General features: G+C 46.5%; 1 protein-coding gene across 1 annotated transcript in view; it reads right to left on the reverse strand.

The window, feature by feature from the left end:
- CUL4 (cullin4) overlaps positions 1-25,564 on the reverse strand; it is an 80,470-nt gene that overhangs the window by 22,130 nt on the left and 32,776 nt on the right. Inside the window, exons 2-11 of the mRNA XM_086502571.1 lie at positions 21,332-21,447; positions 20,894-21,240; positions 20,622-20,802; positions 20,404-20,526; positions 20,041-20,328; positions 19,827-19,952; positions 18,236-18,337; positions 18,057-18,110; positions 17,835-17,941; positions 17,624-17,684 (exon numbers count right to left, since the gene is read on the reverse strand). Coding sequence (XP_086358697.1) covers positions 17,624-17,684; positions 17,835-17,941; positions 18,057-18,110; positions 18,236-18,337; positions 19,827-19,952; positions 20,041-20,328; positions 20,404-20,526; positions 20,622-20,802; positions 20,894-21,240; positions 21,332-21,447 — 1,505 coding nt within the window. The remainder of the gene's footprint in view (positions 1-17,623; positions 17,685-17,834; positions 17,942-18,056; positions 18,111-18,235; positions 18,338-19,826; positions 19,953-20,040; positions 20,329-20,403; positions 20,527-20,621; positions 20,803-20,893; positions 21,241-21,331; positions 21,448-25,564) is intronic.

Raw genomic sequence — 25,564 nt, forward strand, 5'->3', positions numbered from 1 at the left:
TCTTCAAGCCGAAAACTGCCCAAGGCTCACTTCTATGGGAAAAAGTGATTTAATCCCGTCGATGGAACCATGAAACCGGCCTGTTCAATCCAAAAAGGGCGGTAGACTTTACTTTAAACCTTGATTTAGCTTTCACCCATTATTAGTCGTCTATTTTACCTGTACTTTCAAGACACAACAAAGGGGAGAGGGATACAGGCTGCTAGATTGCACCTGTATGAGTAGACGGACACCAGATTGGCCCCTAACTTAGGCGCCCCTTTCGGTATTTCTTTATTGTTCAAAAGAGGGAATAAACGCTGTGGTTCCCTACAAGCTGCCCCGCACAAACTCGGCTGAATTTCCACTGTTCCAGCCTGATTTCGGCAGCATAACTGTACTAGAACCCTTCACGGTCAGTATTCCCACGCATTGACTGACTTTCCCGACGCCTACGGGCACTTTGCAAAACCTGGCGAGAATCTGCAGCACGCTGAATTCTCTGTTTTCAGCCCTGAAAATGCGCCAGATCGCCTGTACAGCGGTCCCCTTGCGTCCCCGAACCTCCTGGGGGTATTAGGGTCCGTTTAGGGCCAAAACCCTAAACCTGCAAAAATACACAGCAGGCTGTAATTCACTGTTTCGGGCTCCGTTCCGCGTGCCGGTCGCATCCCTAGCAAGTCCTCGAGCTCCCGCACCTGTAGGGCTACTTGCCCTTTGAATTGGACGAGATTTCTGGCGTGAAACCTCTCCGAATTCACCTGTACCTGCGGGGGGATTAGCCGCTAGCTAATCCAGTACCTGTGCAAGAGGCTCTTGCCTCGGCAATCGCGCATGAACCCACACAACTGTACATTGGTCAAATGAAGAGCCCACTAGAGGGGCATAACATACTGCCAAAGGGGAGAGAGAGGGCAGTGCGTAGCGTGCAGGGCATCACTCCTGGCACCGCACTGTGCATAAGAGGGAAAGCAAGCACTCCATAGCTCTTAACCTGTGACAGAGACTTGCAAAATGAGCCTCCCAGCTATAAATCACGTTTTTGCCTTCTCTATAAGTAGTAAACTGGCCTCAGAGTGCCAAGTGTCACTCATTTGTGCATTTTCCCGCTTTAGACCCTCGGGTCTAAAAATATCTCACCTGCAGCCTCTGTTGACTTGGCCACAGAGTAACAAAATGATCCCCATGTCAAACTGCACGTAATGACGCGAAGACATTTTCAGGTCCCAAAATAGCAGTTCCCTAAATTTTAGGAGATGCTGCCATTGTATCTTTCTAGGTCATCCGACCCTCTTTGTACACTGTGGCCACATCCAAAACTGAAATGTAGCCTCTGTAGCAAAGGATTCCACTTTGGCTAGTCAATGACCCCACTTGGCTAACCATAGTCCTTGTCCAACCTTAGTGCTCTCTTGCCCTCAGGCCTGGACTCCCTCTGGACAGTTCCACACTAGCTATGCAATGCAGGGCAGTTAGATTTCCCGAGGGGTGTTTCCAAAAAGTGAAAGTAAATAGATAATAAGAAAGAAATCAACAAAAAGGATAGATAGTAGTCACACGCTGGTGACATCTGCTCTCAAACTCTGCGTCCAAATGCTCTGTAGAGTGAGTGTCACCAACGTGTGACTACTATCTATCCTTTTTGTTGATTTCTTTCTTATTATCTATTTACTTTCACTTTTTGGAAACACCCCTCGGGAAATCTAATTGCCCTGCATTGCATAGCTAGTGTGGAACTGTCCAGAGGGAGTCCAGGCCTGAGAGCAAGAGAGCACTAAGGTTGGACAAGGACTATGGTTAGCCAAGTGGGGTCATTGACTAGCCAAAGTGGAATCCTTTGCTACAGAGGCTACATTTCAGTTCTGGATGTGGCCGCAGTGTACAAAGAGGGTCGGATGACCTAGAAAGATACAATGGCAACATCTCCTAAAATTTAGGGAATTGCTATTTTGGGACCTGAAAATGTGTTGACGTCATTACCTCCGGAATGACAAGGGGAACATTTTCTTACTCTGCCGTGAAGTCAACTAGGCAACCGGTTGGGATATTTTTAGACGGCAACCCCGAAACGAGAAAATGCTTATAAATGTGCCAAGTGGCACCTTCTGGTCCACTTTCCTCATGCAACAAGAAGTGGCGCTGAATTTGAAGGAGGGAGAGCCTCATTTTCAGTTTTGTCACAGGTTAAGAGCTATGGAGTGCTTGCTTTCCCTCTTATGCACAGTGCGGTGCTAGGAGTGATGCCATGTACGCTACGCACTGCCCTCTCTCTCCCCTTTGGCAGTATGTTATGCCCCTCTAGTGGGCTCTTCATTTGACCAATGTACAGTTGTGTGGGTTCATGCGCGATTGCCGAGGCAAGAGCCTCTTGCACATGTACTGGATTAGCTAGCGGCTAATCCCCCCGCAGGTACAGGTGAATTCGAAGAGGTTTCACGCCAGAAATCTCGTCCGATTCAAAGGGCAAGTAGCCCTACAGGTGCGGGAGCTCGAGGACTTGCTAAGGATGCGACCGGCATGCGAAACGGAGCCCAAAACAGTAAATTACAGCCTGCTGTGTATTTTTGCAGGTTTAGGGTTTTGGCCCTAAACGGACCCTAATACCCCCAGGAGGTTCGGGGACGCAAGGGGACCGCTGTACAGGTGATCTGGCGCATTTTCGGGGCTGAAAACAGAGAATTCAGCGTGCTGCAGATTCTCGCCAGGTTTTGCAAAGTGCCCGTATGCGTCGGGAAAGTCATTTAATGCATGGGAATACTGACCGTGAAGGGTTCTAGTACAGTTATGCTGCCGAAATCAGGCCAGAACAGTCAAAATTCAGCCAAGGTTGTGCGGGGCAGCTTGGAAAGAGCCACAGCGTTTATTCCCTCTTTTGAACAATAAAGAAATACCGAAAGGGGCGCCTAAGTTAGGGGTCAATCTGGTGTCCATCTACTCATACAGGTGCAATCTAGCAGCCTGTATCCCTCTCCCCTTTTGTTGTGTCTTGAAAGTACAGGTAAAATAGACGACTAATAATGGGTGAAAGTTAAATCAAGGTTTGAAGTAAAGTCTACCGCCATTTTTGGATTGAACAGGCCGGTTTCATGGTTCCATCGACGGGATAAAATCACTTTTTCCCATAGAAGTGAGCCTTGGTCAGTTTTGGGCTTGAAGACACAAGGGATCATAGACCAGACACATGGAATTGCAATTATGGCTGACAGACCAGATGATGTGACTGAAGAGGTTTCCTCTTCACAGGGTCAACAGACACATGAAGTGGGTGAGTCCTCAAGACCACCACAGACAGATGACGATATATTCAGGACCCAGTTGGCTACTGCTGTGGCTATGTTCACACAAGTAATGCAAAACCCGAGGTTTTTAGCCTTTCTGCAACCTCCTGTTCCGTCTCAGCAAGTTGGGTCACTGGATCATATTCAAAAGCCTGTTAAGGCTCGAGCACAGGTGATTCATACCACACAGTCAATGGAAACACCTGTACACTTGACGGAGAACATGCAGTCTCCACAACCTATGCCTAAGGTGCAAGAACAGGTGGCTGAGATGCCAGTCTTTCAAGCTGTACCAGTTCAGCCCGCCACCTTTCAACAGCCCATAGCTGGTTCTAATGGACAGGGAAGCAACCTACAGGCTATGCAACAGGTCTTCCCACCACCTTCAGTAGACCCTGGCTATTTTGGAGGTGGATCCGTATTCCAGAGCATGGCTGGTCATGCACCTGGAAATCAGTTTTACACGCCAGGAACAGTGTTCGGGGGTGCTCAAACAATGATGCCTAACCCCATGTATGGTGTCACAGGCATGCTACCAGGGTTTCAGAGCACTCAGGGCCAATTTGGGATGCCACAAGCAAATTTTGGTATGGCTGGAATTACAAATCAGCAACCAAATATGGCATTTCCAGGTCAAGTTAATAGCGGCCAAGGAACACAGATGAACCCTAATAGTGTTCCCATGTTTCAGTCACTTCCATATGACAATTTAACGCCGCTGGAGAGGCCAACTCCGTACAAAGAAGGTGGCAAAGGTGTGTCATTCACGACCTTTACAGGGTTTGATGACAGGAAGAAGGCTCTCTCATTCCTCCAGCAGTTTGACAAGGCCTATGCAGGGGGAAACTTTACAGAGGCTTCAAAGGTCCGCAAGGCAGCCACTTTCTTGACAGGGAATGCGGGACAATGGTGGACAACTTTATTGCTTCAAGGGAAAGCTCCGTCCACATGGATTTGCTTCAAGCAGATTTTTGCAGCAGCATGGTTATCTGATGACTTTGAAGCAGATGTCATGACAGAATGGCACCAGCTAAATGCTGCTACTTGCAAGAATCTGGATGATTACAATCGGAAGTTTTGGAAAGCTCTACTTCCAGTAACTTCCTATAGGTTTGTACCATTGACAGAACAGATTGAAAAATACTGTTGTGGCCTACCTAAAGGATTGAGAAAGTACTGCACGAAGACAAAAGTCACTACTTTGACGCAGCTCATCGAGGTAGCAAACACTGGCAATGGTTTGCTCAAGGGAGAAGATTGTGAATTTAACACTGGCGTCAAGGCAGGATCAGGCAAGAAAAATTCAGCCAAGAAGCACGTTCCCAATGAGGCTCCTAAAGGGACTCAGGAGTCGGCCAACGCAGGGAAAGACAAAGCTACGGCTGAATCAGAAAAAGAACCAGCAAAGAAATGGAAAAGACGTTTTCCTCGCAAGTCAGAAGAGCAAAAGAAGGTCCTGAGGACAGAGAACAAATGCTTTATATGTGAGCAGCCTGGCAACATTGCTTACAACTGTCCTACAAAGAAAAGGCCAGCTGATTCTGAAGACAAGGAGGACAGGAAAGGAAAGAAGCCCATGGCTCGTCTAGTGCCAGATATGGTGGGCGACAAGCCAAATTCAGATGCAAGTGAGCTTCGCAGAGCATGGGGAAAGGTCAGGGATCAAACAGTGCTTATCTTCTTTGATCCAGGTGCCAAAGCCAACTTCATTTCCCCAGAATTGGCTTCAAAGTTGGGAATCAGACCTGAAGAGATGGGGTATACAGCAGAGGCAGGTTTGGCATGTCCTGGCCATACAGAGGCTGTGACACCCATCATTGGAAAGTTGCGTCTACATATCCAGTCCTATGTAGATGCTGAAGAATTTTACATCATGCCACTGGACGGATGTGATGTGTTGTTAGGTATTCCTTGGTTGTTTCGTGTACAGGGAATCATGGATGCCTACAACAAAAAGATCATTGTACAAAGCAAGGGAAAGACTCACATTCTGGATGTAAAGCTTAAAGGGGAGTCTATTCCTACTGTATCAGCTTCTGCTATTACTTCTGTAATGAAAAAGCATCTTTCTGCGTACTTGGTTTTTGCACGTGAAGTGTAAGATTGTGATGAATCAAATTTATCTGTGCTAGATAAAGAAAGGACAATGTTTTTACAACAATATAGTGACTGTTTTTCCGATTCATTACCGTCTCAATCACCGCCAGAGAGACCCGAGGACCATGCGATAGATTTGGTGCCAGGCAGTAGCCCACCAAATAAGCCTCCGTACAGGGTTAGTACGGCTCAGCAGAAAGAGATAATGGGCCAAGTACAAGAGTTGTTAGAAAAGGGGCTGATTCAGCCCAGTTCATCTCCATTCTGTTCTCCAGTGTTGGTGCAGAAAAAGGATGGCTCATGGCGTATGTGCATTGACTACCGTGCACTGAACAAGAATACCATCAAGAATAGGTTCCCTATACCTAGAATTGGTGATATTATCGACAAATTAGAAGGAGCAGCTATGTTTAGCAGGATAGATCTAAAGAGTGGGTACCATCAGATCCGTATTAGATCAGAGGATGTGCACAAGACTGCTTTTAGAACGTTTGGCCTTTACGAATTTTTAGTGATGCCCTTTGGTCTTACAAATGCTCCTGCTACGTTCAATAGGATGATGGACAGAATTTTCCGTCCACACCAGCAATTTGTTGGTACATTCTTTGATGACATGATAGTCTACTCAAAGAATGAAGAGGAGCATAGGCATCACTTGGCCATTGTGTTCAAAGAGCTACGCAGTCATAGGTTGCTCATCAATGCAAAGAAAAGTGAGTTTTTTCTGGAAGAGATTCACTTTCTGGGACACATTGTCTCAAAGGATGGTGTCAGAATGGATCCTGCAAAAGTTGAAGCGATCAAGTCATGGCCAAATTTGAAGACGGTGCATGATGTCCGAAGCTTTTTGGGACTATGCTCCTATTACAGAAGGTTTATCCGAAATTTTGCGGAGATTGCTTCACCTTTACATGCTCTTCAAAAGAAGGCAGTCACCTTTAGATGGACACAAAAAGAGATTTCAGCTTTTAATCTCTTAAAGGAAAAGATGACTTCGGATCCAGTCATTGTGTTGCCAGATCTTAGGAAGTCATTTGTGGTCCAGTGTGACGCCTGTGGTAGTAGCATTGGTGCAGTGCTAATGCAAGATGGCAGGGTAGTAGCCTATGAGAGCAGAATTTTGCAAGGGCCAGAGATGACCATGCAGGTCTATGAGAAAGAGTTATTGGCTGTGATTCATGCGCTCTTAAGTTGGAAACACTACCTGCTAGGTGCAGATTTCGTTGTCCAAACGGATCATCAAACCTTGCGATACTTCTTGACACAAACAAAGTTATCTGAGAAGCATATGCGATGGGCAAATATCTTGTCCATGTTCCATTTTCAGATTGTGCATGTGGAAGGCAAGAAGAACGTTGTGGCTGATGCCTTGTCAAGGAAGCCACAAATTTCAACTGTGTCGATTCCTTATCATCATGAACTTGATGATATGAGAGAACAGTATGCAAATGATGAAGATTTTGCAAGGGTCTTCGAGCAACTAATGGATGGACAACGTCATGAACACTATCTTCTTAAAGACGGGTTCATGATGATGCATGGCAGATTGTGTGTCACAAAGCCATTGCGACGCAAAGTTATGGAAGAGAGTCATGTCCCACCGTATGCAGGGCATCGTGGTATCGATGCTACAGTTAAAGCGGTTGAGACATTCTTCTACTGGCCTACATTGAGAAGAGATGTGGATGCCTTTGTGCGAGAATGCCTAATATGCCAAAAGGTCAAGTTTGACAGGCAAAAGGCACGAGGGTTATTGCAACCACTACCTGTTCCAAATAAACCATGGGAAAGTATTGCTATGGATTTTATCTTTGATCTTCCGAGAACGCAAACAGGAAACGATGGTATTTGGACCATTATTTGTAGATTCAGCAAACAGGCCCATTTTATTCCTGTCAGGAAGAAGATAAAGCCAGATCAAATGGCACGCTTCTTTATGAGCAATATTTTCAAGTATCATGGCATGCCACAGTCGATTGTTAGCGACCGTGATCCACGCATGACAAGTTTGTTCTGGAGAGGCTTGTTTGAGAATATGGACACCACGCTCAAATTCTCTTCGTCATTTCATCCTCAAACAGATGGGCAGTCAGAAGAGGCAAATTCTACTGTCCTAGATCTGCTGAAGTGCTATGTGTCAGAGCATAACGGAAAATGGGAGCAATATTTGTCATTGGTGGAGTATGCATACAATAATACAGTGCATTCATCAACTCGCAAGGCACCTTTTGAGATAGTTGAAGGTGGCAAGAAAGTTCCTCCCATACTGCATACAAAGGACAAGATATTTGAAGCAGATAAGTATGTTCAGGACATGGATGAAATGTACAAGAAGGTCAAAGTGGCCTTAGAAAGAACTCAGGCAAAACAAAAGAAAGCAGCTGATCGTCACCGTCGTGAAGTGGTATATTCACTTGGTGATTGGGTGCTTTTACGCTTTGAAAAGGCAAGGTTAAAGAAGATGAAGGGCAAGGAAAGACTGTTTCCAAAGCTCAGCCTTTTCAAGTATGCGACATAATCAGTGATGTTGCATATAGGCTGAAATTGCCTGACAATTGGAAGATTCACAATGCGTTTCATGTGAGTCTTCTCAGACCCTATGTGGGTGATGTGCCAGAAGATATGCCAGTTGAAGATCAACCGGAAGTCGAGGAACTTGACGAGATCTTGGTCCCTGAACAGATTTTGGCACACAAAGAAAGAAAAGTGAAAGGCAAGGTTGCTAGGCGTTACTTGGTAAAGTTCAGAAACTATCCACCAATGGATGCTAAGTGGATGGAAGAAGGTGAACTTGCAGAGTCACCAACTGTGTTATCACTTTACCTCGAAGCCTTCGATTTGCAACCTACCTTGACCCCTTGAGTTTCAAAGCTAAATGGATTGTCAGTGTGACAATGGCTTCTGAAACAAATGATGTACAAGGTATTTAAAGTGAGCTCCAATGAAATACCTGTTACATGAATGTTAGAGCTGTACAGATTGTCAGTTTGGCAATTGCTCTTATGGAATGTCCAAAAGTGTGCTTAGTGCTATAGAAGTGAGTATTTCTTGTCAGTTTGTCAAGGATACAGTAATTGCTTCTATTCAAGGGTACATGTGTAACTGCATTCTTGAACTGTCAGTTTGGGTATGCTCGAAAGTGTTACGCGATCCAACGTGTACTATAAGACAGTGGCAAAATGTGCAGCTACCATTTTGTCATTGGAAAGTTAGTGACTCAAAGCAATGGCAGAGTGCGCAGCTACCACTATGTCATTGGGACAGGGTTCACACGCAGGCAATACATCAGTCGACGAGGTGTTGAATACACCAGGGTTGACAATGAGCATGTATGTGTCGTATATGTGTCGACAGGTGTTGAATACATCAGTGTTGACAGTAAGCATGTACGACATAGATGCAAACGAGGACGTTTGAGATTTCAAGAGGGGGGTATGTCACCAACGTGTGACTACTATCTATCCTTTTTGTTGATTTCTTTCTTATTATCTATTTACTTTCACTTTTTGGAAACACCCCTCGGGAAATCTAACTGCCCTGCATTACATAGCTAGTGTGGAACTGTCCAGAGGGAGTCCAGGCCTGAGGGCAAGAGAGCACTAAGGTTGGACAAGGACTATGGTTAGCCAAGTGGGGTCATTGACTAGCCAAAGTGGAATCCTTTGCTACAGAGGCTACATTTCAGTTCTGGATGTGGCCGCAATGTACAAAGAGGGTCGAATGACCTAGAAAGATACAATGGCAGCATCTCCTAAAATTTAGGGAACTGCTATTTTGGGACCTGAAAATGTGTTGACGTCATTACCTCCGGAATGACAAGGGGAACATTTTCTTACTCTGCTGTGAAGTCAATTGGGCAACCGGTTGGGATATTTTTAGACAGCAACCCCGAAACGAGAAAATGCTTATAAATGTGCCAAGTGGCACCTTCTGGTGCACTTTCCTCATGCAACAAGAAGTGGCACTGAATTTGAAGGAGGGAGAGCCTCATTTTCAGTTTTGTCACAGGTTAAGAGCTATGGAGTGCTTGCTTTCCCTCTTATGCACAGTGCGGTGCTAGGAGTGATGCCCTGCACACTACGCACTGCCCTCTCTCTCCCCTTTGGCAGTATGTTATGCCCCTCTAGTGGGCTCTTCACTTGACCAATGTACAGTTGTGTGGGTTCATGCGCGATTGCCGAGGCAAGAGCCTCTTGCACAGGTACTGGATTAGCTAGCGGCTAATCCCCCCGCAGGTACAGGGAATGCGGAGAGGTTTCACGCCAGAAATCTCGTCCGATTCAAAGGGCAAGTAGCCCTACAGGTGCGGGAGCTCGAGGAGTTGCTAAGGATGCGACCGGCATGCGAAACGGAGCACAAAACAGTAAATCACAGCCTGCTGTGTATTTTTGCAGGTTTAGGGTTTTGGCCCTAAACGGACACTAATACCCCCAGGAGGTTCGGGGACGCAAGGGGACCGCTGTACAGGTGATCTGGTGCATTTTCGGGGCTGAAAACAGAGAATTCAGCGTGCTGCAGATTCTCGCCAGGTTTTGCAAAGTGCCCGTATGCGTCGGGAAAGTCATTTAATGCATGGGAATACTGACCGTGAAGGGTTCTAGTACAGTTATGCTGCCGAAATCAGGCCAGAACAGTCAAAATTCAGCCAAGGTTGTGCGGGGCAGCTTGGAAAGAACCACAGCGTTTATTCCCTCTTTTGAACAATAAAGAAATACCGAAAGGGGCGCCTAAGTTAGGGGCCAATCTGGTGTCCGTCTACTCATACAGGTGCAATCTAGCAGCCAGTATCCCTCTCCCCTTGTGTTGTGTCTTGAAAGTACAGGTAAAATAGACGACTAATAATGGGTGAAAGCTAAATCAAGGTTTGAAGTAAAGTCTACCGCCCTTTTTGGATTGAACACGCCGGTTTCAGTGAGGCCCCAACGGCTCTATTTATTCTTACAAAGGATGCACCAGAAGCAATTAGTTCAAAAGCAGTCAATCCCAAAAGCATCTGGTCCAAAAACTACCCCCAAAAGCAATTAGCGCAAATTGCAGAAATCTGTACAGCTTGCCACGTGGCACAACCAGCGCAAAACGCGAAAATCCGTATTGCCGCCACGTCAGCCTGCCAACGCAATTTTCGAAAGTCCGTACAAATCTGCCACATCATTAGCTCGTCCGTCCGAGCAGTACTACCACGTCATCATTTTGTGACATACTACCCCCCTCTTGAATCGTCCTTAATTACGCCTGCAAAATCAGACATAGGCCATAAACTAGTTCAGTAGACATTGACTCTAAGTACCAACGCATTGGGTTCCAAGTATTTCCTAGGTGTATCTAATGAGGAGTGGACGTTGTTTTATGCCTGTTTTTGGTAGATAGTGAGGTGATTTCTCTCATTGAGCCACATGCATAGACATGTATCCATTGACCACAAACCACATACCAAACCTTAAAAAATGGTGATTTTCAATTTGGGTTGCAAGATAGTTTACTTTCTTTCTTTAGAGACAATGGCAAGAAAGTATGTTTTTCCTTTGAGGGAGTGCATTGCTATTGAATGTCATATGGGAGTTTCTTGTTTTTTTGCTTGAGAAAGTGCATTGTTGTTATATGACATATGTTGGTTTAGTTGATGCTTTGAATCAAGTTACTTAGTTATGACATTGTTGTTATATATCATGCACTAGTTTTGTTGATACGCCATCTCGAGTAAATATCATCAATTGGGTAATTCTTCAGGTGTTTCGCAAATCTCGGGTCTCTGGAGTACTTGATCAATCTTTTCACATACACGTCAACCTGCAATTGACACTTGTACTTTGCTCTGGCAAACTTCTCCGCCAAGTATTTACCCAAATCTTCATTCTTTTCTTCAGCTCCCGTATCAGATTTCAACTTTTCTTTGCCTTCCCAATGAGCAGTGTTATCTCTGTCAAATTCTCCACGAGAACCCATGTGTAATCTGGGATTCTTTATGGCTTATGCCCTTTAAGACAGAGCGATGAAGACGGGAGCGCATCCGATGCGCGATGAAGTAAGGGTGGGAGTGGCTAATAAGTCCGAGGTCTGGACATGAAGATTCTTTAATAACAATTTCCAAAGTGCCCAAGTGCTTTGTCTGCCCTTTGGTAGGACCGGTATGCTTTGAGAAAAGCACACGCCTGAAGCTCTGACACCACTGTTACAGACTTGGGCACCCCAAGTTGGAAATCTAGCACGACACACGAGAGAATCACTTAAAATTCTTAACAACTTTATCACTAGAGTCTACACAGCCCGACGTAGTTCCGTGCCAAGAGGTACTGGCCCCAAAAGTTGGCACCCCTTTCGGTATTTCTTTATCATTAATCATTGCAGAGTACAACTTTCGAGGGACCTCTGCTCTCAAACTCTGCATCCAGATGCTCTATGAAGTGAGGCCCCAAGGACTCTATTTATTCTTACAAGGGATGCCCCAAAAGCAGAGCTCTGGATGGTGGGTGTATTCCTTGCCTTTTCCTTTCTTGGCAACCTCCATCCATTTCTCGGCCTCATCTGTTTTCTGTTGAGTCTTTGTAATAACATCCACCCAAGAAGTCCTCATTTCTTTGTGCTGCACTTCCCCCTCGTTGATGGCCTACACTTGCTCTTTAATCGTGTTGAGTTCTTTTATTATTGAGGGTTGCAATTCTCCCTCTCCGAGTGTGTTTCAGGATCGCACCTCGGCAAGCTCCTTCTTGAGTAGCGCAATCTCTTCATCTTGGGCCGTCACACGATCTTCCATTGTGGTTATCTTGCCTTCTTGGACCAACACGCATTCTTCGAGCCTCTTTATTGTGCCCAAGAGGTTGCGGTTGATCTTGTTAATGGTCTCGGCCATTTCTTCTTTGCACTTTTGAATGGCATCCTCTAAAGGGTCAGCTTTAGAGGGTCATGCTTGATAGCCACCAAAAGCGAGAGGGTTCTTGCGGTCAAAAGAGAACCACACTAAGCCCACAATACAGTGAGAGAGAGAAAGAAAGAAGAAAGAAAGATTTTTAACGTCTATGTCAGGCCGAAATCGGCCTATGAGACAAATCAAATGTACATTGTGTGTATGTCATCCGTCTATCGGAAAGACAAATGAAACAAAATTGATACAAAACTGAGCTGAAAGTAGGTAGTGGAGTATCTGAGGAGGGATGGAGCTCTATCTCTAGGGGTATATGCATGTCTGTATGCTCAAGGTAGTACAATCATGAGAATGCATCAAGCTATCTAGCTCCATCCTGTACTAATGGGGGGGTGTAAGATGTGGTACATGGGTGGGTTTGGTGCCAAGGCTACCCGGATGAAAGCTGTCGGGTCAGCCCTCATCTGAGCCACTCGCTCCTCAGTGGCACGGCGCTCCCGGGCTCGGATCTCCTCGATCTGTCGGTGGTGGGAGCTCGCGCCCCTGTAGCCTGTGACTCGTGGTCGTCGTCTAGCTCGGTTCACCTCCGCCTGTGGGAGTGTCACTCCCCTCTGAGTGTCTGGTGAGGGGGGGGCGGAAATCCTCTGAAAGAAGTCTGTGAGCTGCGACTGTCTCCCCTCTGTCTGTGTAGCTGTGTGTGGCTGTAGTAGTGTGTCCCGATGGCTCTGTATCTCTAGTAAGAAACGTCCGAGCTGTCTCTGATCTCGAGATTCCATGATCTCTCGGAGAGTGGGCTGTCCTCTAAATAGGGCCTCATACCTGCCTCTGATCTCAGTGTATGCTCTGCATCTACATACAAAGTGCTCCGCACTCTCCACCTCCTCTGTGCAGGCTCTGCAGATTCGCTCCCCCCTCGGAACACCAGTATGTCTCCCGATCTCAATCTCTAACCTGTGTGAAGCCACTCTCAGCTGACCAATCGCCACCCGTGAGCTATGTGGCATATATGTGTCCATGTAGCGTGGTCTCTGTATGAACCCCCCAGACAATATGGTGAGAAACTGGTCTCTGTAATCTGACATCCTCGTCCCCAAGCTAGGTGCCTCCCAGACTCTCCTAGTGTATAGCTGCCACAGATCCTGTCTCAATACCAAGTTCCTCTCACTGCGAGAGAGGTGAACATATGGTGAGTGGGGGTCGTACTGGAATGGTGGTAGGCTCTCCATGTCAAGACCGTGTCCCTCAAACCATGCTCTGACCTGTGAGTACCATGCTCTCTCATGTCCACTCTCTGATAGCTGTATAGCTGCCTCAAATTCTCTACGGGTAAGTCTGTCAGGAGGTAGCTCTCTCATCCTCTGGATGAAGCAAACTGTCTGGAATAGTGCCTCTACAACCATAGGTGGTGTGGCGAGCTCGGCTCTAATAATGTCGTGTGGCACTGTCTTCTTGCTGCGGAGCAAGCGTGAGATCATATATACCTGTGGTCTCTCAAGTTGTGTCCACTGGTCAGCTGTCAATCCTGGTGCCCATACTGCCGCCGAGTACATCAAGGCCGGGGTGACTAAGGTGTCGAAAAGCCACCCCTTCGTGCGGGGCTCCTGAAAGTGTGCCTGGTGGCACCTCCGCTCTAGCATGGCCAGAGCTGCATATCCTCGGGTGAGCCTGTCAACAGCAGCTTGCCTCATAGTGAAGGGTCCTGGTAGGCTGGTGAATGTGATGCCAAGGTAGACATAGGAGGTGACTACATCAACCTGTCCTCCTGCTGCTGTGAAGGTGGCGGCGCTCCTCACTGCACTGGATGTGTGAAAGATCATAACCTTGGTTTTGCCAAGGTTCACAGTCAACCCCCTGTGTGTGCTGAATTCGTCCAAGGCCTCAAGATGGCGTTGCAAGCCCTCGGGTGACTCTGAAATCAACACAATATCATCAGCATATAACATGATGTGGACCGGAGTACCTGCCAAGTCGCTCCCCTCTCCCCCTGCTCGCAGTATGTAGTCGGAGATCTCGTCGATGTATAGCCCAAAGAGTGTCGGGGAGAGTGGGCATCCTTGCTTAACACCAATGGTGCTAGCAATGGTCTCTGAAAAACCGCCTGGGCAACGAACCCGACCCGTCACCCTCTCGTATAGAGCATATATGGCCCAAATCATCTCTGTTGGTACCCCAATGCTGTGACGGCGCTGGAAGAGTCTCTCGCGTGGGACTGTGTCAAAGGCCTTGCGGAAGTCCACAAAGCAGCAGTAAAGCCTCTTCTTCCGCGCCTTTGCCCCATCAATGAGGCAGCGCAGAACGAAGATGTGGTCAATGGTGGAGAAAGCTCGTCTGAAACCTGCTTGGCCTGGAGCTCGTAAACCCTCGATCTCTGCGTAGCAGCTGAGCTGTGCCTCAAGTACTGCTCCATATAGCTTGGCCATCGTGTGGCCAATCATGATAGTCCTGTAGTTCCCTGGGTCCAGGGTGTCGCCAGATTTGTGGATAGGCACTATGGTGTGCTGTGTCCACTCCTCTGGGAAGCCCTCCCCTATAGCCCGGTTGAAGACATGTGCAATCAACGGGGCTATAGTGGAGGCCGCATAAATGATGTGCTCACTCTGTAATCCAGTATGGTCAGCTGATCGTCTGTGCTGCATGCGGCGTATGGCCCTCTCTACCATCTCTGCTGTAAAGAAGGAGGAGCACGTGGGGCGAGGCTCGTGTGGTTGTGGAATAGGAGGCTGCCCTGGCACTTCATAAAGTCGCTCTGCATAATCATGCCATATCTGTGGATCCTCAATAGCTGTAGTCGGACGTGGCTCGCGTAGGGTGCGCCATGCCGTCGCGCTATCCATGCTCATGAATAGGCGGTATAGCTCAAGCTCCTGTGCCTCTTCGAATGCTCGCCGCTTTTGGCGTGTCAGCGTCTTCATATGCCGTCTGGCCTCTCTCTCTGTGATCTCTCCTAAGGCTCGTCGTGCATGGAGGCGTCGGTATAGCTCTCTGCACTCATCATCATACCAGCGGTTCTGAGGCATAGCCCCGGGGGGGGGAGTGCGTCCTGTGTGAGTGGTGTGTGGAAAAGAGCTAATAGCTGAAGTGTGGAGAACGGAAGAGATATGTGATGTGAGAACTGAGAGTGGTGTGGATGGGTGGAGGAGACATAGGCCATGTTCGACCTTGGCCGAGTAAATAGAGGCTAACTCATGTGTGAAATGGATGGTGGTGTGTGGAGTGCGTGTTGTGGAGCTGTGTGTGATGGTATCTCCGGTGATAGAGAAAGAGAGGTATGTGTGGTCGGCTCCGATGGGTATGGGTGGAATGGTGAAGGATGTGATAAGGTGTGTAGCCTCCCTGGGTCCCAGAATATAGTCGACTGTACTCCCCCCTCCTTCTGCAACTCCATGTGGCATACAAGTCAGGCCCCCTGAGGTGGGCCACTGGACCATCCCGTTATAAATAACGAGACGGTGCTGGGAGCCAAGTCGAAGTAGATGTCGTCCATAAGCTGTGACTGGAGCTCTGTCTGCTGTCTCTCTCATAGTAGCCTCCTCATCTAGAGTGTGTAGTGTCTCTGGGTCCTCATGGTCATATGTCTCACACTGCTCACTGCGTGTACGAGCATTGAAGTCTCCCATAAGGAAGACTTCACCCAGTGTGGAGTACTCCATAATCTCCTCCGTGAGGCATGCGTACGGTGACTCCTGCTCAATAGGGGCGAATCTGGAGCCTGTGGGAGCAAAATAGCAAAGGGCAATGTAGACGATCCTGTCTCGTGAGAGCTCGAGGCGAATCCACATGTAGCGGGCCTGTGGGTCCCGGGCAACAATCTGTAGTCTGCTGTGAAGCCCCTGTCTAAAGAGTATGGCCACTCCTCCTGAGCCGCGAGTGGTGTGCTGGCGCATACATCCTCGATGTAGAGACTCCCACTGAAATCCATGTATCCGTGGTAACCCTCTCTCCGGGCTCTCGTGTGTCTCTGTAAGTAGAATGATGTCTCGACCTCTCATCACCTCCTCAAGTCTCTCTGGGTGTGTCCATAAGTCTCCATTGCAATTCCAAACCGTGACATGAATCTCCTCGTGTGTCCCACAGGCCGCGAGTCCCTATGCGATGGTCTTGCCATCAATGATAACCCTACCATCCCGATATACTGCCTTTTTCCCTTCTTTGCGGGCTTGGTGGACTCGAGGCATGCACGCGCGACGGTGATCTTGTTGCATCTTTGTGAGGTCATCATCTAGATAAATCGGTGGGCCGTCGATCCCTCTCAAGATGACCCTCTTTCGGAGGAAGGAAGTTCGAGACTCCTCGGAGGCGAATTGGAGGATGAGAGCTCTTTTCTTTGGATCTTTGCCGGCTCTCCAAACTTTGGAGAAAGGGATCTCTTCTTCCTTGTATCCCACTTTCTTGCATAAAGCTTTCCCATCGCTTTCGGGTGTAGACCCTTCTTCTTCTTTGATGCCGGTCACTCGCACATTGAGACGGCGAGCTTGTCGCATCTTCTCCTCTTCGATGGTTGTGTGTACGATGAGTACTTCATCTTTTTGGGCTTCCTCTCTTGCTACCTTCTTGATGTTCTTTTTGACTACTTCGACCCATCCTTCTTTGGTGGCCTCTAATTTGTCCTCAATGCTTGCGGTGAGGGCTTTGGTGATCTCCTCCTTGAGGGCTTCCTTAGCCTCCCCTTTAATCTCTCCTTCCTCGGGGGTGAGGGATGTGAGGGAAGCATGAAGGAGATCGATTTGTGCCTTCATCTCTTCTTGCTCTTTCCTCCATCTCTCCCTCTCCTTCTCGTTCTCCCGTTCCCTTCTCTCCTTCTCCTCTTTGAGATTTTGGATTTCCGCTCTCATGTCCTCCTTCTCTTCGTTCCATAGCTTGATGAAGTTGGCTTTCTCCTCCTTCCATATTTCTCTCTCCATCCGCCATTCCTTCATGTCCTTCTCCAATTGTGCAAGCCTCTTATTCGTGAGCATGAAGGACGTTGTCTTCTTTGTCGGTGTCGGCGTCTTGATGATGGGGGAAGACATGGTTGGCTTCGTAGCTACCCTCTCTTCATATTGTGAAGAAGAGGGGAAGAGAACACTCAGCTTGTGTGTATGCAGGGGGCAGCGGGCAGGGGATGGGGATGGGGTGTGTGTTTTCACTTGACGTGCAGGGAGCAGCGCAGCGCGCAGGAGGGAGCAGCACACAGGGGTAGCGTGCAGGGGTGGGGCAGCGCGCAGAGGAGGCAGCGCGCAGGAGGGAGCCACGCGCAGGGAGCAGCGCGCAGTGAGCAGCGCGCAGGGGAGGCAGCGCGCAGGAGGGAGCCACGCGCAGGGAGCAGCGCGCAGAGAGAGAGAGAGAGAGAGAGAGAGAGAGAGAGAGAGAGAGAGAGAGAGAGAGAGAGTTGCACCAAAAATGTAAGAATTGTTGCAAGCAAGAGACTCACTTGATAAACATTCAACTCATGAGGCAATCGAACTTCCATAGGTGGATATGTAGGCCAGTACCTTCAAAAATTATCAATGCACTTGCAATCAGTTGCAATTCTACTAGTCTTACTACTAACACCAAAGCAAAAACAATCTATGCAGCCAGTAGCAGGTATCTCAGGTGACTTAGAAGCTAAACCATTCCAGATTAAGCAACTGACTGCTTACCCTGTTGTTAACACGTGCACACTCATTTCAATGCCCGATGGGAGTTTTGTTCTAGCTTGAGAAGACTGTTTGAAAGATTCATTTATCTCCTTGGAGAGCTCAATGTCCTAAGAACAGATAAGATCAACGCATTAGCCAGTAATTTCAAAAAACCTTTTTTCCTCCATGCTTTCTATTTTGAGCCACAAGCCACAAAAATCGATTGATATGAGTCTCTCTCACCTTGAACATGCCTTCCAGTTTGTTAGTGAACTGGCTACCACATTCTGTTTTAAGCTGCAGAAGGCCAAACCGTTAAACTATGAGATGGTAAAAGACGACTCAAACAGAAAACCTACTTGCTTTTGAATCTGATGGACCAATGAGCACTTTAGGCCACTTTGTACCATACCCTATGTTACCTTTGAAATCATGGACTTCTCAGCATCAATAGATGCACTCTTTCCCAAAAGAAGCCTTTTAGCAAGATCCTTCTTATAAAACGCCTCAAATACATCTTTCCCCTGAAATGAAACGTGCAAACTGTCAATGGTGTAATCACAGAAAGTTCAAACTATTGGCACTGGACCTCTACATACTACATTGTATCCACAGGATGCACATTGCACCCATAACAAAATTAAATCTATACTCTCACTACCTTTTTTTAAAATACATATTGAAAATAAGATAATTCAGAGTAAAGCCAAGTAGATTACAAGTATAAAAAGTAAGCTCCAATTCTATTCATGCAATGTTGGTATAAAAGACTAAGCAAAGTACCTCACTAGTTCAACTGTGACATGGCCATCATGTGCAAAAAGTACTGTACGGTATGGTACCAGAGAATAGTAGTACATACCCTGAGGTTTTTCGGGTACAGGAAGATATAGCTTTAGCAGTAAATAAGAAAATGATTGCTTAACAGTCTAAAATCTGTAATTTTATCAAAGAAACAACATAAAACAGAAAGGGGGTCCATGCGGAAATTTTAGATAGGTATGCACCATGCTCTAGGCACTAGTGCCAAAGTCAAAATAAAGAAGTGGGGGGCCAACTTTCTACCTGCTTAGAGCTTGCAAAGAGGGAGAGAAGCTTGAAACAGAATGCATACATATAAATACTGAACAAAAAAATTGTGAATTGAGGCGCCTGTGGAAGAGAGGGCTCTAATCTTGAGAGGCTTGAGAGAGTCAGCACATAATTTAAGGGGATGAAGCTTCTCAACCAACCAAAGTTTAAAACAGGATCTCTAACAACAGCTAAAAGAAAACAGTCATAACAACTGTTAGAACATGCAAATGACCCATCTGACATGCAAGCGGTAAAATCGTGCCATTTTCTCAGTACAAACTGCTATGACTATGTCTAGAACAGTCAGGTATACAGTGTGGTAAGAAAAAGATTGTCATAAGAACGATGCAGCTATGAAATGTGTTACATCAGATATCACCATGCTAAGTTTGAAATTTACAGCACTCTAACCCACCACCACCACCCCCACCCCCACCCCCACGGCCCCCGATTGGTTTCTCTCCTTCTGACCCTCTTTAGCACTCTACCATAAACTCTTCCATAGCCACCTCCAATGGAGTATCTCCTCAAGACATTTGAATAATTAATCAAGTCTTCAAACAATACAATGAAGGTGCACTCTATCAAAACTATATTGACAAGCATCTTCACTTTTATTTAATATCCTGCCAGAAAAAAATTGAACTCCCCAAGGAAACGCTGCACCTTTTGTTGCTTTTGATCTGCACTTTGCAGAATTTTGGAAGCCAATACTTGAACAGAAACAATTAAAGTGAATGAATGCCTGCTTCAGCTCACCAACAATAGAAAATAAAACCTCAAAAATTCATGGACATGTGTGCATACAAATCACACAGAAAAGCACCCTTCAAAAGCAGAATCACCAAGTGGAAGTGTGCTATAGCCTACCCATGGAGAACAAAAGCTTTAAGAGATGAACATACACGGAAAGACAAGAGTTACAAGCTAGCATCTAACCTGTATAAACCGAAACAAAATCAGTACTCTGTCCAATGTGTTCTCCAGTTCCTCTTCAGATGTGCCTTTGTTGCCGGCCCTCAGCTTTCCATCTATAAACTTTGCAATCAACTCTGCCGGGCGATTCTGCACACAAGAAGATGTTTCAGAACAAATCGTAGTTCATACATTTAACTTGGCGACAAAAACTTGCAGCAAACGATTACCATATTACCTGCCTCAAGTTGATGAGGTGCTCAAATGCATCCTTAATAGCATTTGCAAAAGCCTCATTCTCAATAAAGCTCCTCTCCCACACTACATCAAGTCGAGCTTTGAAATCTAAAAGCCACAACACCATATCTTTGTCTTTCTCATCATCCATAACAACATTGTGACCAGAGGCCTTGATATAGATGCTCAGTGACTGCTTCAGTTGTTCAAGCGCACCCACTTTCGCAAACAAACTGTACATTCTTTGGAGGTCTTTGACGCGATTTGCATCCATAAGCATGCTGAAACCCTGTTACTATTATAAGCAAAATCTTCGATAAATGAAATAAAGCATAACACCTACTGAAGTAACTAGAAAAACGACCTTGTCTAGAATGGCTGACGTGTGCCTCTCGAGCAACTGCTTTTCTGCAACTGCAATCAGGGGCTTGCGAGTGCTTGCATCCAGGTAAAGAAGGCAACGATCGTGCTCTTCGTGTAGCCTAATCTGCAGCAACGTTATGAAGTCTAAATGTTTAAGCAATAAGCCAGAAATAAGGAGGACAACAGCAATTTCACATAGAGAACAAGAATAAAGTGCACCTCAACATGCTTGAGGTAATCAGGCACATCTGTTTGCTGCATAAATCTAGTGCCTTCTGCTGCATAAAAATCCGCTGTACAACTAAGAAATGGCTTCTCAAAACTTTCCACGTAGACACCCAAAGCACTAAACATGCGGAGCAGGTGCTTAAGGAGAGTTCTGTCAACTGTTTCCCCCATCCTGTGTCGCATCAACTCATTGCATGAAGTCATCATTCCGCAATTCATTGCAAAACATGAAATTGTGGTCTGTGAATGTTAATGCCACTTACCGCTCTTTTTCTATCAACTTCAGTAAACCGGTCACAGTTTTATTTTCTACTTCTGGGCAAGCTGCTAAGTGTTTGCGAAATAGCTGTAAGCCCATGTCCCATAAAGACCTTGCATTCGATGTCTGAATCACATATGTCCGGTCCAAATATAGAGCTATGCTACGGATCATCAACATCTGGTCACAGTGTTCTTGCCAACACCTCTCCACCAAAGACAAGAAGACAAGTGCATCTGGACTCTGGCCTATCAAAGATTGCAACTTAGCCGCAATGTGCATCTCACATTCGTCTTGTAGACGATTGTAAAGATTGCCTGCCATTTTATGGAGACATAGGTCCTCTACAGCCTGCAATTTCAATCCTAAAATGATTATGCAAAATCTTTTAACCTGAATATAAGCAAACGCTAATCAAAGACTTTAACAGTTCCGTGCATACCCGGTACAGCTCCTCAAGACTGCACGAAACTGGTTGCTTCAAGTGGATGGCAGTAATAGCCTCCTTTATTTTGGCCCAAGTAATCTCTTCAAAGTTCGTTGGAAGCTTTGGTTTGTCTACAGTTATATCACATGGCCCAAAACGTTAACATCAAAGCCATATGTGTAGGTGAACCCAAAACTAAAATTGACTATAGCAAGTAAAGTAAATGAACAACATCATACTTTCTCAAAAATTTAGAGGAACTCCAGCCAAAAGATTACAATCAGACCAAAGCGGTACTCAGCATAGGGGCAACAAAACAAGGTAGTATATAGATAACTCATTCTTTGCTTTCCTAAAATTTGTAATTGTTGCATTCTAGTATGTGCGCATTATATTCAAAAAATGCTGGTTAGACAGAATCTGACAAGATCCTTGATGAGGGGCTGCGTGCGCCGTGGGGCAAGGTAACCAGCCAGGCAACCAGGGGCGCGATACAGGCAGGAGGGTGCAGCCAAAGGCGGGGGGCGCTGGCAGGGTGTAGGCGCAAGGCAGGGCGGCTGGCGCAGTAGGACCAGTGCACGAGGAGGAGCAAAGGTTTTTTTTATTGTTAAATGGCTTGTTGTAGTCACGCAAGCCCTTTCGATGTGTTGGCTTAGCTCAAAGTGCTTGCTCCTAGCTCGCAGGTTGCGAGCTCGACTTGTGAGTGCTGTAGGTCCCCATTTTGGAAAGAAAATGGAAAGTGCAACCTTCCGAGAATAATCTTTGAAGATTCCAACTAATAAAATTAGCAACCTGCCAAGTATGTGCAAACGATTTCTACAAAGTGTTGTGTTCTAGTGTCACGTGACACATCCAACCCTATGTGTCTGTGGACAAGCTACAACATGACCAGGGTTCAGTTCAATCAAATTAGTCTAGAATAGGAAGTGATCTGGCACTTATGTGAGTCTGTTCGCAGACCGTGTATGACCAGACACTTAGATTAGATGCATATCCTCCGGTTGCACTCAGCATTACCATCAGAATCCATCAGGGGAGTTTTCCAATGCATTAAAACCTATTTTTCCTATTTTTTGACATTTTTCACTTATTTATTAAGTGACTTTTGTTGGGAACTAGGTAGGACAATTTTGCTAAGATAATATATAAACAAACCAGAGTTAGCACTTTCTCACAGAAGAGGTAGCAGGAGCACTTGCTCAACAGGCACATTCTCAGCAGAACCCCCATAGCAACCTAGCATTTTTGGAGCAGGAGGACTTGGCGTTTTCTTCAACATCAACCTAGCGTTTTCAGCAAGACAGACCAGCCTTCGCGTTTTTGCATTGGCAACGGCCTGGCGACAGCAAGAAGCAGCAGACTCCCCAGCGTTAGCAGATTTCTACCACAAGGACAAAGATCAGCCCTAGCGTTTTTGCATCTTCCAGACACCTCAACGTTTTTGCAGATCTTCGCGACGGAATCAGCCCTAGGACCAGCGTTTTCAGTTTTCAGCCTTTAGACATAGCAGAACAAGTCCCGAACCTTGCAGATCTCACCTTTCCGCAGCCGTTCCTCGCCGCACGGTGGGATCCATCGATGTTTGCAGATTCAGCCCAGAAAACGCAGATTTCAGCATCTGCGTTTTCAGCGCGTCGTCGTCGCATCGTCGCCATCGACATCGTCATCAACATAGAGTCAGAATTCAGCAGATAAAGATTTGCAGATTTTAGCCCTTAACATTTTCAGAATTCAGCCCGTCTCGTCATCGTCGACATCGTCGGCAAGTCCAAGCATTGTAGAGATTTGTGCAATCATAAGTAGACCGCTCTCGCCATAGAGAGTGGGGCCTTTGGAGGAGGGTTTGACAACATCTCTGGTGTTGTATTCTCTTCTCTCTCTATCTCTCAGTCGCATGCACTTCCATTCACAGTGTCCATTCACTTTGTTTGTGTCCATTGCACTCTCTCACTAAAGGAACGGAAGGCTCTCCCTTCCCTAAGAAAAAGGAACCTTGAGCACAGTTCAGAGCACTCATCTTGAGCAAAGTTCAACATTCACTTCCGCTGCACCTTACATTGGTATCAGAGCTTTGGCAGTGTTCTGTATCACTCAAGGAAAGAACCACAAGAACCACACAATTTTTTTTGCTTGTTGCGGTCGCACGTGACCCAAGTCCTCTTGGGCGTGTCGATTCCTAATCGTGTTTTTGAAGAGTGACAGGAAACCCAAGAAAGAAGGGTTTGTCCAACCTCCCCTTGTGCCTCTTTTCACTCATTGAGAGCGGACCGTGCACTTAGCGACCGGCCAATTGACGTGAGGTGGGAAAAAGCAACCTTGGTGTGAGCGCAAGGCCGCCAAGGGGTGCGCCCGCGGAAAAGAGCAGAACTCGGGTGAAGAGAAGATCCTTCTCTACACACATTGCAAGCGAAAGAAGAACCTCAAGACCCTCAAGAACTCAAGACCCCTAAGAACCCAAGAACCCAAGACCCACAAGCACCAAAGTTCCTCGAGAACTTAAGAACCAAGATCACAGTGTATGGTCATCACCCGAAGCGGAATGGATACTTCGCATGGGGGTGGTGAGCATGGGAGTGGCGAAGAAGAGTTCTCCCCACCAGGAGGTTTTCCCCACCCTCCCCCTTCCCCATCTATGCCACGGATTGTACCAAATCCTATGGAGGCTTTGGTCAAGACTATGTTGGACATGATGGCACAACAAGAAGCGAATCGTTTAGCGCCCGAAGAAAGACATGCAGAGCGTGCGGCACAGAGTGAACGACGCAAGCAAGTGTTGGTCCGACATGTTCTCACCTTGAAGTCCGAGCCGGCCAAAGATGTTGGTAGTTCATCAAGTTGTGCAAGTCGAGATTCGGACTCCAACAACCCAGTCTCACAGAGAAGATCCAGCTCAGTAAGTATGATGGTAAGATGGATGCTACGGTAATTCCTTCTTGGTTGCATCAATTTAATGCTTATTTTGCGACAACTAAGAAGACACGAAATAGCAAAGTTTGGACGACAGCTATGTACCTTGCCGGTGATGCCATCAATTGGTACAACGCATGGCAAGAGGCACAGTTAGCCGCGCACCTAGAGGAAGCCGACGAATGCACTCCCCTTTCCTTCGATTGGGCCGATTTCCAAGACAAGCTCAAGGCACGGTTTATGCCACCTCAATACCTCACACTATTGAAGGACGATTGGCACAGTCTCAAGCAAAATGGTATGCCAGTTATGTCTTTCTCTAATCGTGTTTTGCAACTCGGCACTCTATTACGCAAATCGGATGCGGAACGCAAGGAGGCATTTGTTTATGGATTGGACGAGTATATCACGTATGATGTCGAGGTGCTCGATCCAATCGATCTCAACAAGGCGGTAGCAATTGCTCTTGCTCAGGAGATGCACAACAAGGGAAAGCCTAAGGAACACAAGACTTCGACAAGTACCTCTCAGAACCCTCAGAATGGTAAGAACGGTAACTCTTCTAACCAATCTTCCAATAGTCTCTCAGAAAAGAACTCTCAAAATGAACCTAAGCGTAAAGCTACCATAATTGCTAAACCTAAGCTCACTCCATATGAAAAGGTAGCACAAGAATTTTAGGAGGATACATCACGTCGGAAGAACAAAGCACTTATTCTAAGGAAGGTCGTAGTTTTCATTGTCACATTAAGGGTCACATAGAAAGAACATGTCCTAAGCTTGAATTGAATGAATCTAAAGAATCCACAGAACCCCCTTCCTCTGTCAATGCAATCAATGATAACACGAGTGTGTCCCAAGTTTCTCATGACCCTCCCATTGATGAGTCTCTCATTAAATGTTATGGTCATATGACGGGGCAGCGTTTTGTCATATTGTTTGACCCAGGCAGTACGCATGATGTGATTAGCCCCTCTTGTTGAGAAAGCCCGCCTAGAGCTTAGTCAGAAATCTCCTCTCGAGGTCTCTAGCTTCGCTCCCGGTATGGATTCTCTCATCACGAAGAGTGCCTTGATGTGTTGTTTACAGTTCAACAAGCTGCTTTCCGAAGAAAATTTTTAGTCTCTCCTCTCTCAGGATGTGATACGATTTTGGGCATTCGATGGTTTCGTGAGCATAACCCTCTCATTGATTGGGCGGAAAATACGTTCACTTTCAATGCCAAAAGTGACTCCCTCCTTGTCATTCGTGGAGAGCAAGTTGTTCATTCTCCATCTCTCATTTCTAATGTGCAAGCGAAGCTTGAAAGGATTCAAGACAAGGAGACTGTCTCAGTCTCTT

This window comes from Adiantum capillus-veneris, chromosome 27 (genome assembly GCF_014529385.1).
Source record: "Adiantum capillus-veneris isolate H3 chromosome 27, ASM1452938v2, whole genome shotgun sequence".
Taxonomy (NCBI): Eukaryota; Viridiplantae; Streptophyta; class Polypodiopsida; order Polypodiales; family Pteridaceae; genus Adiantum; species Adiantum capillus-veneris.